This window comes from Borostomias antarcticus (assembly GCF_949987555.1).
Source record: "Borostomias antarcticus genome assembly, chromosome: 24".
NCBI lineage: Eukaryota > Metazoa > Chordata > Actinopteri > Stomiiformes > Stomiidae > Borostomias > Borostomias antarcticus.
In genome coordinates this window covers 9,749,694-9,762,783 of record NC_140257.1, presented here as the reverse complement: position 1 = coordinate 9,762,783, position 13,090 = coordinate 9,749,694, and the positions used below count along the sequence as shown (strand labels likewise).

At 45.0% G+C, this 13,090-nt stretch overlaps 1 protein-coding gene across 1 annotated transcript in view; it reads left to right on the top strand.

Moving 5' to 3' along the window:
- The window catches only part of LOC311325505 (receptor-type tyrosine-protein phosphatase mu-like), a gene marked incomplete at both ends in the record, with an annotated part of 143,560 nt that overhangs the window by 49,442 nt on the left and 81,028 nt on the right, over positions 1 to 13,090 (top strand). Inside the window, 3 exons of the mRNA XM_084458219.1 lie at positions 1,281 to 1,359; positions 3,107 to 3,222; positions 4,428 to 4,602. Of these exons, the coding sequence (XP_084314345.1) occupies positions 1,281 to 1,359; positions 3,107 to 3,222; positions 4,428 to 4,602 (370 nt within the window). The remainder of the gene's footprint in view (positions 1 to 1,280; positions 1,360 to 3,106; positions 3,223 to 4,427; positions 4,603 to 13,090) is intronic.

The window sequence follows — 13,090 nt, the reverse complement described above, 5'->3', positions numbered from 1 at the left end:
AGGCTGTAATGAGACCATAATTGGCACTCGAGCCATTCACTGTAATATTTCACAAGACCAAAAAAAGAGAAATAGTATAATTAGAAGCCTTATCTGAAAGCATTGTGCTTCCCAGATGACAACCTGGGATATAAAAGGAATCTTTTGGAGATGTGAGTCACTCGGCTCCGGCCAGAAGAGCAGGACATTCTCCTAACCTCATCACTACCGTAAAAGGACTATATGAATTAGTGTGTAGCATACAGTGGAGTGTGTAGGGTATATTTAGGTAATGATGGCATGTGGAACATGTCAAGTCTGTGTATGTGTGTACTGTGTGTGTGTGTGTGTGTGTGTGTGTGTGTGTGTGTGTGTGTGTGTGCGTGCGTGTGTGTGTGTGTGTGTGTGTGCGTGTATGTGTGTGTGTGTGTGTGTGTGTGGCGCTGCTGGTCTCCGTACCACGCCCTGGGTTTTTTGGGAAGGACCGGCATTCCATTTCCCTTTTTATCTGGCAGCAGCAGCCTGCGCTACATAACTCTGACATTCTCCCGGGACGCGCCCTCGCTCGTCACGCCTTACACACAGAATTAGTGCGGAGTTAGCGCCGTGCTGCTGCAGCGCTGTACAGTATGTGTGTGTGTGGCCGTGGTCCCCAGAGGTCTCTGCCTTCGGAGCGGTCTGCCTGGGAATCTGAGCGTCTGTCACAGTCTGTTAAGAGTCTTAAGCAGAACCTTAAGACCTTCTTTTAGCCTGGTATTTTTTTATTCTACTATTATTTATTTTATTATACAGTACTGTCATGTATTATTTACATAAAATTACCCTGTGTTATTTAATGTTAATGCCCCCCCCCCCCCCTCACCCCCACTGTGTTTTATATTACAGCAGCTCACATGACCAAGAAAATCTCTGAATCCATTTGTAAATCGGAAGCCACTTTTGAATTCTGTATGCCAACATAGCATTGTTACCCTTCCCATAGACCTTAATGTACTATACCCAGTACAACCTGTAGGTTCCTGGTCTCCCGCTGTGGTGGCGCTACTATAACACTCATCAGGCGCCTGGTCTCACCCTCACATCTCAGCACCACCATTCATCTCCTCTACATGCTCATAGAGATCACATCAGCCGGCACAGAGAGCCCACGCGCTTGTTCCCGGAGGCAGCCGAGGCACGGAATCAAAATGGATGACGAGGCTCGTAAGCCGGGGCTGGCTGTTGCGGACGGAGCCCGGGTGCCATTTGGAGCGCGCGCTCCATTTATCACCGTGGTTATGAGCCTTCTCTCTGCTCCTCAGATCGTCTTTGAAGTGGTGACCTCAGGGCAGCGGGGGCTGTTGGCCATCAAAGATGTCGTCCTGCAGGGCCACCAGTGCAGTAAGTCCCATCTCCTCTGCAATAAAAGTCCCGTCATCAAATGCTCCTTGTCCTTTTCCTGACACCCTCCAAATATCAATATATATCTTTTTCAAGGCACCCCAAGCTGAGCCATGGTCCTTTTCACAGTATGGTGCAGTTGATCCAAAATGGCCCCCACACCCCTGGCTTCACTCACCCAAACTCCCTCGACAAGATTTATAGCAACGGGGTTGACACACATAAAGCCTCTTCAGGATGTACTGCTGAAGAAGCTGTGTTAAATATGTCCTTTGAGAGAGAGGGAGCGAGAAAGACTGGATGGAAAAACAAATAGCAGCATTATGCTGTAACCTTCGCTTGGGAATCCACCCTTATTCTCCTCTCTCTCAAGAACAGTAACACTAAAGCCCCTTTATCCCTCTCGGATGTGTAAGATACCGTAGTGACGCTAAAGTACAACCACCAGCTTTTCAGAGTGCACCAATAAGCCGATGAAACATGAAAATCACTGGTGTGTGTTTGAGTTGCTCATTCTCTAGCCATGTAAAGGACCAGTACAGTAGAATTTCTTAGTGCTTCTGCAAATCTCCTGGGCCTCTATAAGGGAACGGGTGAGTGTTTATGGGTAGCCAGAGTCACATGTTCCCCTTTATAGCTAACCGTTTATACTATAAGAGATCTTGCAATGGTCGGGCTGCAATCTAATGCCATCTAAACCCAAATCGATACCTCCAGGCTTTTTATCAATTGATTAGTACTTACTCCAGCTTTCACCATTGCAATATCGTGGTGGCATTATGCTAATATACCCATAACCACTGGACAGTAGTGGGATTCCTCCAAATGTTTCTGTCAATGAGATTGATTATAAGACGGTATGGACGCCATATGAATGTGTAGACGAAGATCGATGGACACCTGCGATTGCGATAGATGTTTAAATGTCCAAGTGTGACCAGATCAATACCATGTTGAGTGGCAATAGAAGGTTTCTCGGTGAGATTACCAGGGTGATCGGACTGGGGTTTCTAGGTGGAAGACAGCCAATTCATTTTCTATTTATACGACCACATGGAATATCGCGCTCAAAGGTGTGATTATGACACTGGGTGGTCTGCCTCTGCATTCACCATTAGAAAAGACATTAGTGGTAAATAGATCTGTCTCATTTGGCATTGAAAGGACTGACAGGTCAAAGTAATCAAGAAGACTTACTTCAAAGGCATCTTATGAAATATTAAGTTTAAGTGAAACTCTTGATGAAAGTGATACAATTAGCTGTTGCAGTGTCTTTAGAGATTTGGCTATATTTCAAATCAAGGTCAGCCTGTTTGAATCAGCCTATTTTTACTTCATAAAATGGAGAGACTAATCAGAAATGTTCTATATACTGTACTTCGATTCACTTGGATTTAGACCATATCCTAGTCAGTGATTTACTGTATGTGATAATGAGCATACATAAAAAAGAACATAGAGCTTTTGTTGAGGCTCCCACCAATTAAAAAAAGGCTGGAGTCCACAGACAATTAGCTAAATTATTTGGGGTAATTTTGAAAAATACAGTGGTAAGGAAGGATTGGATTTTCATTCTAAAATGTTTGCTAATGTTCAAAGGAGTAGATTATACTCTAGCTTTGTTTACTTACAGTACATGGATCGGCTTATGTCCTCTACATCCCTCTGTAGAGCAGTCATAGCGACATTAATGTGTGTGTGTGTGTGTGTGCGTGTGCGCGTGTGCTTGCGTGTGTGTGTGTAATAGTGAACACTCCACACTTCCTGACCATAAAGGGCGTAGAGGTCAACGCTGGACAAACGGCCACGTTCCACTGCACTGTCAACGGACGCAAGAGAGACAACTTCAACCTCTGGTTACAGGTGAGAACAAGAGAGACGCCTTCAACCTCTGGTTACAGGTGAGAACAAGAGAGACGCCTTCAACCTCTGGTTACAGGTGAGAACAAGAGAGACACCTTCAACCTCTGGTTACAGGCGAGAACAAGAGAGACACCTTCAACCTCTGGTTACAGGCGAGAACAAGAGAGACACCTTCAACCTCTGGTTACAGGCGAGAACAAGAGAGACACCTTCAACCTCTGGTTACAGGCGAGAACAGTATCACAGCACTGTCCTCTGTTTCTAGAAGACTGGCCTGTCGTTTATACACAATCATTCAACCCATCTTATAAAGCCAGCCCAGAATGGCGTTAATCTCAAACTAATGAAACAGATATCATTCCTGCGACTGAATCCTCACAACAGCCAGTAGACACCCCCGTTTCACTCACCCAGTTCCCAACACCTACATAGTGCTCTATCCTTCCCAGCTCACATACTGTACTGCTCTGGCTTAATGGCTTCATCCATATAAATCTAGGATAGCGGATATATATATATATATATATATATACACACATATATGTGGATAATACGTACTATATATATACACACACACACCTCGCCACGTTGCCTGATGCCTCACAGCAGTTTTTGAACTGACCTTGTTCCGAGCAGTGGAGGTACTGCATCTGGCGAACATAACCCTGCTGCCCTGCTGCTAAGCACGCCGTCACATGAGTGATCAGTGGGAGCGCGGCGCTGGGTAAAGGTCCTGCGCCAGGTACTCCATCACGAGAACAAACACGTCCTCATTAGCACAGGAGCTGGGATGCAAACATTAAGTGAGGTCCCCCGATGACAGTAATGAAGAAATATTTCTAATGAACAAATGTCCCCCCATCTGCCTGCTGTGTGAGGTGACAGCTGGGGAGAGCCCACTGTGTGTGTACTTGTGTGTGTGTGCATGTGTGTATGTGTGTGTGCGTGCGTGTGTGTGTGTACACATATGTGTTTGGGTGTTTGTGTGTGTGCGCTTATGCATCTATGACTGAATACATTGCTACAATCCACTGATGGGAGTGATGGCACATACAGTACAAACACACACACACACACATACTGTACATACACAAAAAAAGTACACACACACACACACATGCAATGAACATGCAAGGTCAATGCACTTTTTCTAATTAAAACCACTCCATGTTTGAAACCCGTTCGTGTGTCTTGGTTCCAAACAGGGCACCGGTGGGCGAGAGGCTCCTATGAAAACCACTAAACCTTGGAACAACCGGCGCTTCATCGGCACTTTCGACGTGGAGAACACCACCAAGGGCGACTCGGGGCGCTACCGATGCATCGTCCACTCAGACAAGGGCGTTGGAGTGTCCAATTACGGAGAGCTGACCATAAAGCGTGAGTAGGACCCCGCCTCACAATCGGGCCTCGTTTGAGTCGACGCAACGAGCGTTTAGTTGTAAACTAGCCTCCGTATTATATAAAGAATGGCAACGGGACGCAGAAAAACAAACACCCAGAAACCAGGCGCAAGTTTTTTTCCCGGATGAAAATGCCCTCGAACTTTGATGCTAACGTTGCTGTGAACGCAGGCTGTTTTTATGTTGATTTGTTACCCAGAGGACGTTGATAGTTCCCCTGTAAAGGCTGCCCTTGACCAGGGATGATTCCTTCTAAAAGAGCACAAAGGCGGGAGGTGCCAGGGTTTACAGTATCCTCACTGATATTACACTCCTGCAGTCATTTGATATGAATTTATGGAGTCGTCAAGAACTAAATCCTACAAGGCCCCACTTTCCTGTAGCCTATAGTCCGGTAATGGCCTTCGATATTTCTTCACCTCAATTTTCTCCTCTGCGCTCTCAATTGAATTTACTGCCCCCGTTTTTTTTTTTTTTGTCTCTCAGCTTTGTGTGATTGATAGGTTTAATCCGGGCTGTCCAGATCGAGGTCTGTCAATCACAGTGAAACGGCTGGGCCTGGGCACTCTTGCGCAGAGAGAGAGATAAGTCTGTGCTCCGCTGTGTATCGGGGGACCCCGGTGGTTTGCTATCGCAGAATTTCAGTGAAATTTTATCTGCGTAATACTTGATGAAGCACGCGCCTAGTCACGGCACACACTCTCTATGACTGAATTCGGCGACGGTCCTTATTCCGTTTGACATGTTATTCGCGGTCTGTCATTGGAGATAAATCACTCAAGTGCATGTGTCATGAAAAGAAATCTCCATAATCCTATTTCATAAGTCCTTCTCTCTAGTTGAAGGCATATATCTCATATTCAGATTGTTCATCTCATCCTGTTTTAAATTGTGCGGACACGTTTATGATCTTATAAGGATTCGGTCCAGAGTACATAAGACAATGACCTCAACATAAACCAACTTGTCACGGCGAGAACAAAAAAAGGGAGGCATTTTCACGGTCATAAGTGTCAGACATAAAAAGCCAGTATCTCATCTTATTGTACCAGTCATAAAACAAGTGCTTAACCGGCAGTAATGTCTCAGAATCGTAAATCCTGCTTAAATGTGTGTTCGCCGTATCCGGGACTGGGTTTTTTGGGGGGAGGAGTGACCACAGAGTAATTCTGTGGATTAGGATCCTCTACAGACACGACCCAGCACCCCCCTCCCGGCTCCTCATTAACATACCCTGCCTTCCCTTCACCATGAGGAGAATGAATGCTTGATTATCCGGGATAATCACTTCTGCTTTTTCGTGCCAGTGTTCCGTCAGATTGTTCTGCCCGTGTGCAAGTGTGTGTGCCTTGTCCCTCCACGCTGATGTAAACCCCCCCACCCCCACTCTCGCCTTCCTAAAGCCCCCTTGTGTTAGCCCTCCTGCGGCACAACCAGTGCTTCTGGAAGAGGAGGATAATTCCTCCCAGTCTGTGCGCTGGCTAGCTGTGCGCTGCTCTGGCTGGAATCACCTGGCGCCTCGGTGCGGTACGTTAACCCTCAGCCAGTGCGGCTTTGCGGCGCCGTCATCGCTAACGAGACCAGCCGCCATAATCAAAGCCTCCGCAGTCAAGCTCATCATTTTTCTCCCCCTAGTCCCCCTTTCTCAAATCTGCAGCCGATCAATTCTTCACACGACCGGCCAATTAGGAGACTGGACAGCGTAACGAGGACTACTTGCGTCTTAACAAGAGAGAGAGCGACGCGGTTGATGTCAGCGGAGAGAACAGAGGGAGGTCGGGGAAAAAGACAGGCCTATATTTGACTCAGGATGGCCACTCTTTTGTTCATGGTCTGTGGGGCAAATGAGAGTTGGGGGGGGGGGGGGGGGGGGCGGGGGCGGTATGGTTTGCGGTGAAGAGAATAGATGAGGTATGTGTGTGTGTGTGTGTGTGTGTGTGTGTCTATTGGCAGACAGACAGGTGCCGTGCTAGAGTAGGACACAGCTGTCGCCAGGCCGTCTGGCTGCCTGGTCAACATCCCGGCAACAGCTGCTTGCTGACTCTGGCGTCCACTCTCAGCCGCGCCCGTCTCTTGCCAGCGTTTAGGTCACTTTCAGCTCGCCATCGCCCCCCCCCCCCCCACCTGAAGCAGAAGCTGCACCTCATGAGACTTAAACTGAAGTCATTAACGTCGTAAGTGCTCTTGCGCAGTGTGTGTTTCACAGTGCTACTCTCTAACAGTGTGTGATTCTCTCTGTCAAAGCTTGCAAAGGATTACAGTTAACAATGAATTATTCCATCAACTGTATTGCTACAGTACTGTTGCTGCTTATTGACTGAGACCAATGTCTGATGTGTGCCCGGTTTGGGCTCAAACAACAGAATCAATTGGACAGTCGGAGATACCAGTATTAGAGAATGATGAGAAAATCAGTACCGTAATAGCTGTGTACCCTATCAGTATCTGGCCTTCAGAAGATATTGTAAATTTGACCCTTAAGAGATGACAGAGACGACCCCCTGCATGTTGACTCAGAAGAGATATTGATTCTGAGCCTAAAGTGGGCTTTTGGCACTGTCTTACACAATATCTTTTTAACACAGCCGTGTGCAGTACGTTCTCACATCGCTTGGCGCTCGTCGGACACCAACATGAGCGCCCTGATCGATTGAATGTCTCTGAAACGGCTGCTTGTTGCCTGCGGTCATTTTTATCCCACTTCCTAACAAAGCACCACTGACTCTGCTCCAGTCAATAAAGTTCCCTCTTACACTCATTAATAAAGGTTGACTTGCTGCTGCCCTAGATTGCCACAGCGTGTTACTTTGTGCCTGGAATCATGTCTCCAGCATGAATCTCCACAGTGTGACCGTGGATGGCTAATTTTCCTGTGTCTTAGCAGGTCCATGGCCTGAGTGCAATATCTGGTTCAGACATGGGTCAAAACACCATTTGAAATTACTATCTGTGCATAATTGTTCTTGTCTGGAAAATTGAACCAATTCAGTTCCTAAAAGTGCAAACTCCACCCACCTGATACTCCAGGCAGATTCAAGCAAACAGTAAAGATGTCAAATAGTATTTCCACACATGTCTGGTCTGCTTGTTTATAAAGCTACAGTATGAACGTGGCTGGTGATATCTGAACTGCAGACTTACAACTATACTTCAGAAGGATCATCCTGGTTTTGTCATTATAGTTCACCTGACAAAGGGTGTGAAGAATTACAAGTTCCCTCGACTGTTAATATTGTAGTTGAATCCCCTCAAGCTGTCAAACCTTGAAGCAATAGGACTATTTATATAGAAATGGTGCCACAGCACACAGTCACAATGGCCTGACTGAAAGCCATAATAAATGAATGGCATTGTTGTTATTTCTGCTATAGCACATGCTGTCTAGTTGGCTAAATCTCATTTGAATCGATAGCCGCTTTTCAATCATGCGGGTAGCTGGCAGGGGCTGTACCAAAGATTAAAACGACGCCAGTCAAAAACACACAGGCCTCGCTGCTGCCTCCTCCCCTCCCCTCGGTCGGGAGTGTACCAACAGACCGGCAGTAGTGGTGTTGGTCCAGGAGAAGATTTTCGGATTAGCCGGGTCACTTTAGGTGATGTTTGACAGGCGGGTAGGAAGCTGGGATTAGGTGGTGTTTAAGGTGTATTGGCGGAGCAGCCATCTGCTCCCCCCAGCGTCTACTGACCAACCCTCTGCAGGACGCTCCTTACTCTCCCAGGCTCCGATGCTGGCGCCTATCTCCCCATGACAACTCAATGAAAACCAGCCAGGCGGCTAATGGCATTATTCTGTTACATGTGTGTGCTCATTAGAGTAATTCACTGAGGCCGCTGGGACTTGTAAGCATTGTGGTTCGTGACAAGGGAGGATTCCTGAGCTCTGCCCCTGGCTGCAGGACATATTTCTCTGCTGATGATGCCTGAGGAGAAAGAGACGAGTGCTCTGAGACATGAAACACATGGTGTTATTTGTTTATAGTCAGAGTGAATAGTGTTTGACAGTGAATAGTGAGATCTATTTTTTTTTTTCTTCTAATTTTATTTGTACAGGGACAGTACACATACAATACACACCCAGGCTAATTTGGTGTTGGACCAGGCCAGGTCCAGCCTGGCTTAGGTGCGAGGCTGACTTGTTTCTGTTCAGGACTGGTAGGACAGAAGCTAGTCATGCTTAACTGTGAATTGAAATGACATGAAATCATGTCTGATAAATTAGGATAGGTCTTGTTGCTTGGACACATCAATTCCAATGCTTCCAATGCCAATCCAGCAAAATAAGAGCGGAATAGCCAGTTAGCTCATGGGCTCACAACAACTAGCAGCAGCTTCCATAACATTAATGGTAGCAGTCAGTGGCTAAAGCAATTACACTGATGATAACATAAAGTCATCCCCACCGGGTCTTCAACCCCAGTCTCCAGGGTGGGAGTCCAATGCTCTCATATCTACTCTAATTGTGCAGTGGAGATCGGCAGGTTGATTTTGGTGTCTTTCTTGATTTTGGTGTGCTGGGACTACTGCCTCTTGTGGTGCCAACAGAGAAATGCAGGCCAACATTGTCCGCAGTAACGGAGGGAGGGAGGGAGTGATAACCGGACAAACGCTATACTAGGTCCGCTGGCTTACAGCCACGCATAAAAAAGCATCAATACATTAAGCTCATTCCTCCATCACCACCTAAAGCTGTGCCAGTCAACAGTCAGTCTAATCACCGAAAATAAACCACATGTAGGCATATAGCGACTGGTGCATCACATCCCATACAAAAATGTTGTATGTAGGATTTGAAGTGTCCTACTCCTATTGTAATGAGGACTGTCTGTCTATAATGCAGTAGTGTACCGTTGGGTCTTGCACAGGGTCTTCTCCGACATTACTCCCAATGCCAACCCCCCCCCCCCAACCCGCACACCCCGTACACACACACGCAGAGGGGACACTACGCATGTAGGGGTCAGTGGCGTCTGGTGGGTCCTAGAACCGGGTAAGCCAGGACCAACGAAGCACGCACGCGCAGCGCGCACAATTCTTTTGGGGGTGCGCTTTCAAAGCATGCCCTGATGGGTTTCACAGCACCAGAAGGGCGCTGAGCATTGGCATTTATATGTAAAAACATACAGGAAAACTATAATAGCCTAGGCTACTGATGTTTTTTTTTAACAATCAACAAAGGCCAATAATTTGAGAGCGAGCGAATAAGAGGGCAATATTTAGGCCAAAACAACCAAGCTTTTAGGGAAACACTTAATAAACTACAGAGCCATTATATGACAACAATGGCCAAGCACCACAAAGAGGAATGACAGGACGATAAAATACACCCCCGTAGGGCACAGCACTCAATAGCCTACTCCCCTACTTCACTTATCAGTGTTTAGGCTACTAGGCTACTAGCCTACTAGGCTACTAGGCGTGTTAGCCCACCGCTCCAAGTCTGATTTGGTCTTGATTTGATTTGGTCTTGATTTCTGTAAGCCATAATCATTTTACCTGGCCTACAATGTAAAGTGAATGACGAACTAGTAAGACCGGTGTCAAGACCGGACCGTAACGTGGACTGTATTTTCATGAGGACTGTAGGGGGTGACGGAGCACTACTAAAATGCTAAACATGGATGAAAATTAAGCAATATGGCAGAATACAAGACGCATTTAAGTCAAAAACAGTCTGAAAGTCGGTGCAAAAATCTAGTTTTATTTGGATTTGTATGGGTAAGCCAGGCTAAAAATGCTAAAAATGACTGACTGTAATGCTTATAGGAGCAATCGCCACTGGTAGGGGTACCAATAATTTGCAACACTTGGGACAATTTAATTGTTCCTACCAAAACGTAAACAACTATAATTCCACACCAAAACGAAGTCCATCACAAGAGTACGACAACTAGTGCTCAAACACCACAACGCCTTTTATCAAACTGAAAATAGCCCTGCCAGTGCTAACCATCTCTGGGCTACTGTATAACATCGCAATCATAAGCCATCATTCTGACACCATAATAAGGGGAAGCTTTTGTCAACGACATGCAACAACAGGTCCTTATCTCTCAGATAGCAGCAAATTCACACACATTGCCAAAAGTATCAATCAGAAATGCGTAAAGCTGCAAAGCAGGACTCACCATTTCATTAGGTTTTGCTAGCCGTTAGCCATCTCCGACTTCCCAGGCCTTGAGTTAGCTAGCTATCACTAGCTAGTGTGTTAGCTAGCACTAGCTATCATTAGGCTTCAATTCCTGAACTTAGCTTTAGCTTAGCGTGCAGCCAGGTTATGGGTTACTGTTTACTTCAGATATCACTCTACATTTCAACCAGACATTCCAGTGAAACCAGGTAGTCAAAATAACTTACCTGATATAAAATGGGCACCGCAAACGCATTTCTGACGATGTACTCAGTCAAGTCTGTACGCTTAATGGCTTGTAGCCACAGGTGACTCCGGTTTCTCTAAAAGGCCGGTTTCCTCTTGAAACGAATAAAGTTTGAATCCACTAGAACGCCGTACATCCGTAGACGCAACAACCAGACATCTTGATGGTGTATAAAATACTAGTCTTTGCACTAAAATACGTCTCTTTAGTGCTCCTTGCTCTGAATTCGTCTGTCTCCCCCTGCTACTGTTTCAAGAATGTGTGCGCATACTTGTGCCGATGAAGGCTGTAAAAGGGTCTATAATGAACAAATATGACCCTTTTCTTGGTGCGACGCCTCGCACAAAAATGTCAATGCCAATGTCAATTAAAGCTGCTACGCAGCGATGAGGCGGGGCCAGGCAATTTCCGACAAGTTTAGGAGCAATAAGCGAGAGAATAGGAAGACAACAAGAAAGTTGACATTCCAATGTTCATTTTGTACATTCGTATCGTATCGTAAAACATTTGTAAAACATTTTGATGCATTGTAAGCTCGATTTTGATAATTCAACAATCTGGTCAATGAGTTTGTGAATTACAGTCTGAAGATCTAGTGTAGCAAGTTTGGTGTTAATTCATTGAAAAATGTGGGATGAGATATGTTTATAAATTTTTACAGGTTTTGTTTGCTTTTCTTCATAATTGAACATTAACTTCAGCAGCTGTGTACTCAGTCAGTTGCCAATCAATCGATTTAGTCATAATAGACATTTGTAATCCTCAGCGGGGGTTGGGTAGGGTTGCCAACAGCGATGTCTCCGATTCGTGGAGCTTGCGTTGGATTGTGGGTAATGTAGTTTTCTCTGTATGAAGTGTTGGTTTCAGAGGACAGATTTAAACATATTTTTAAAAATTCTATTTTTGAGATAAAATTCTGAAAAAAAATCACACTACATCTTGGATATGTGGCCAATGTTGTCACTTTTTATGAGGATGATCAGACATTGATTTGGCTCAATTTTTCATATTTCAAAAATCTGTGAGGATCGTTTGTTAAGGACAGTCTGAAGATACAGTATATCCATTTTTGTGTCAATTGAACAAGAAATGTGGGAGGATATAGGTTTGATAGGTTTTACAGTTTATGAAAAAATCAGAGTGATGGACTTCCAAATTCCTGCAAGGTCAGAGCGCATGAAAGTTTTCTCTCACTTGGGACTACATTTACATGGTGATTTTACAGTGATAGCACCTATGGCTGATTTGTTATGATTTTTAAAGTTTTAAACTTTAGACTGTTGCTGTAGCGCCACCTTCAGCTTTATTGACCTACAATGCAGGTTGAGGACTTTGGGTATAGTACTGGAGCTATGTGCAAAGATTGGTGATTTTTTGTCCACGGGAAGTCAGACTTCACTGGAAGATGGATAATAATAATAATAATAATTTAGGCAAATACAATAGGGTTCCGGCAGCTATGCTGCCTGGCCCCTAATTATCAGTCATTTTTCCGACAGTGTTCAGTAGCTTTTGTTGGGACTGAAATAAATGTGTTTTGTGTTTTTCGTTGTTTTTCCCCACGGACCAATTCACTCCAAAAGCTGAAACAACTTCATACATCAGTTAAGTGCTCTTCTGTATCAAAGCAAACCTGATGAACATGAACATAGACGCAGCACTTCTGATGATGACGCATCTATTCAAAGTCAGGGCTATTGTGTTATTGTGTGGGGACTCGGGGGATTTAGAATATTTGCTCTTTCATTTTTCATTTCTGTTTTGTTTGAAAAAGCAAATTGATCTGTACTGCTGGTACTGTAGCAGGGAGCTGGAATATGAAATGTCACAGTGTAGCAAAACCGCAGTTCATTTAAACCTACAGTACCTTTCAACACACTGGTTATTAGTGCCACTGTATGTATTTCTTGCAGCAGTAATTATGAATTAATCATTTAATTATGTGTTATGTGTATGTAATTTGTTTGTATTGTATGATATTGTACTGTATGGTGTGTTTTTTAGGACCCCAGAAAGACTAGCTGTTACTTTGGCTTCAGTTAATGGGGATGCTATTCAACGAAAAACGTAAAGCTCAATGAGAACTTTTTT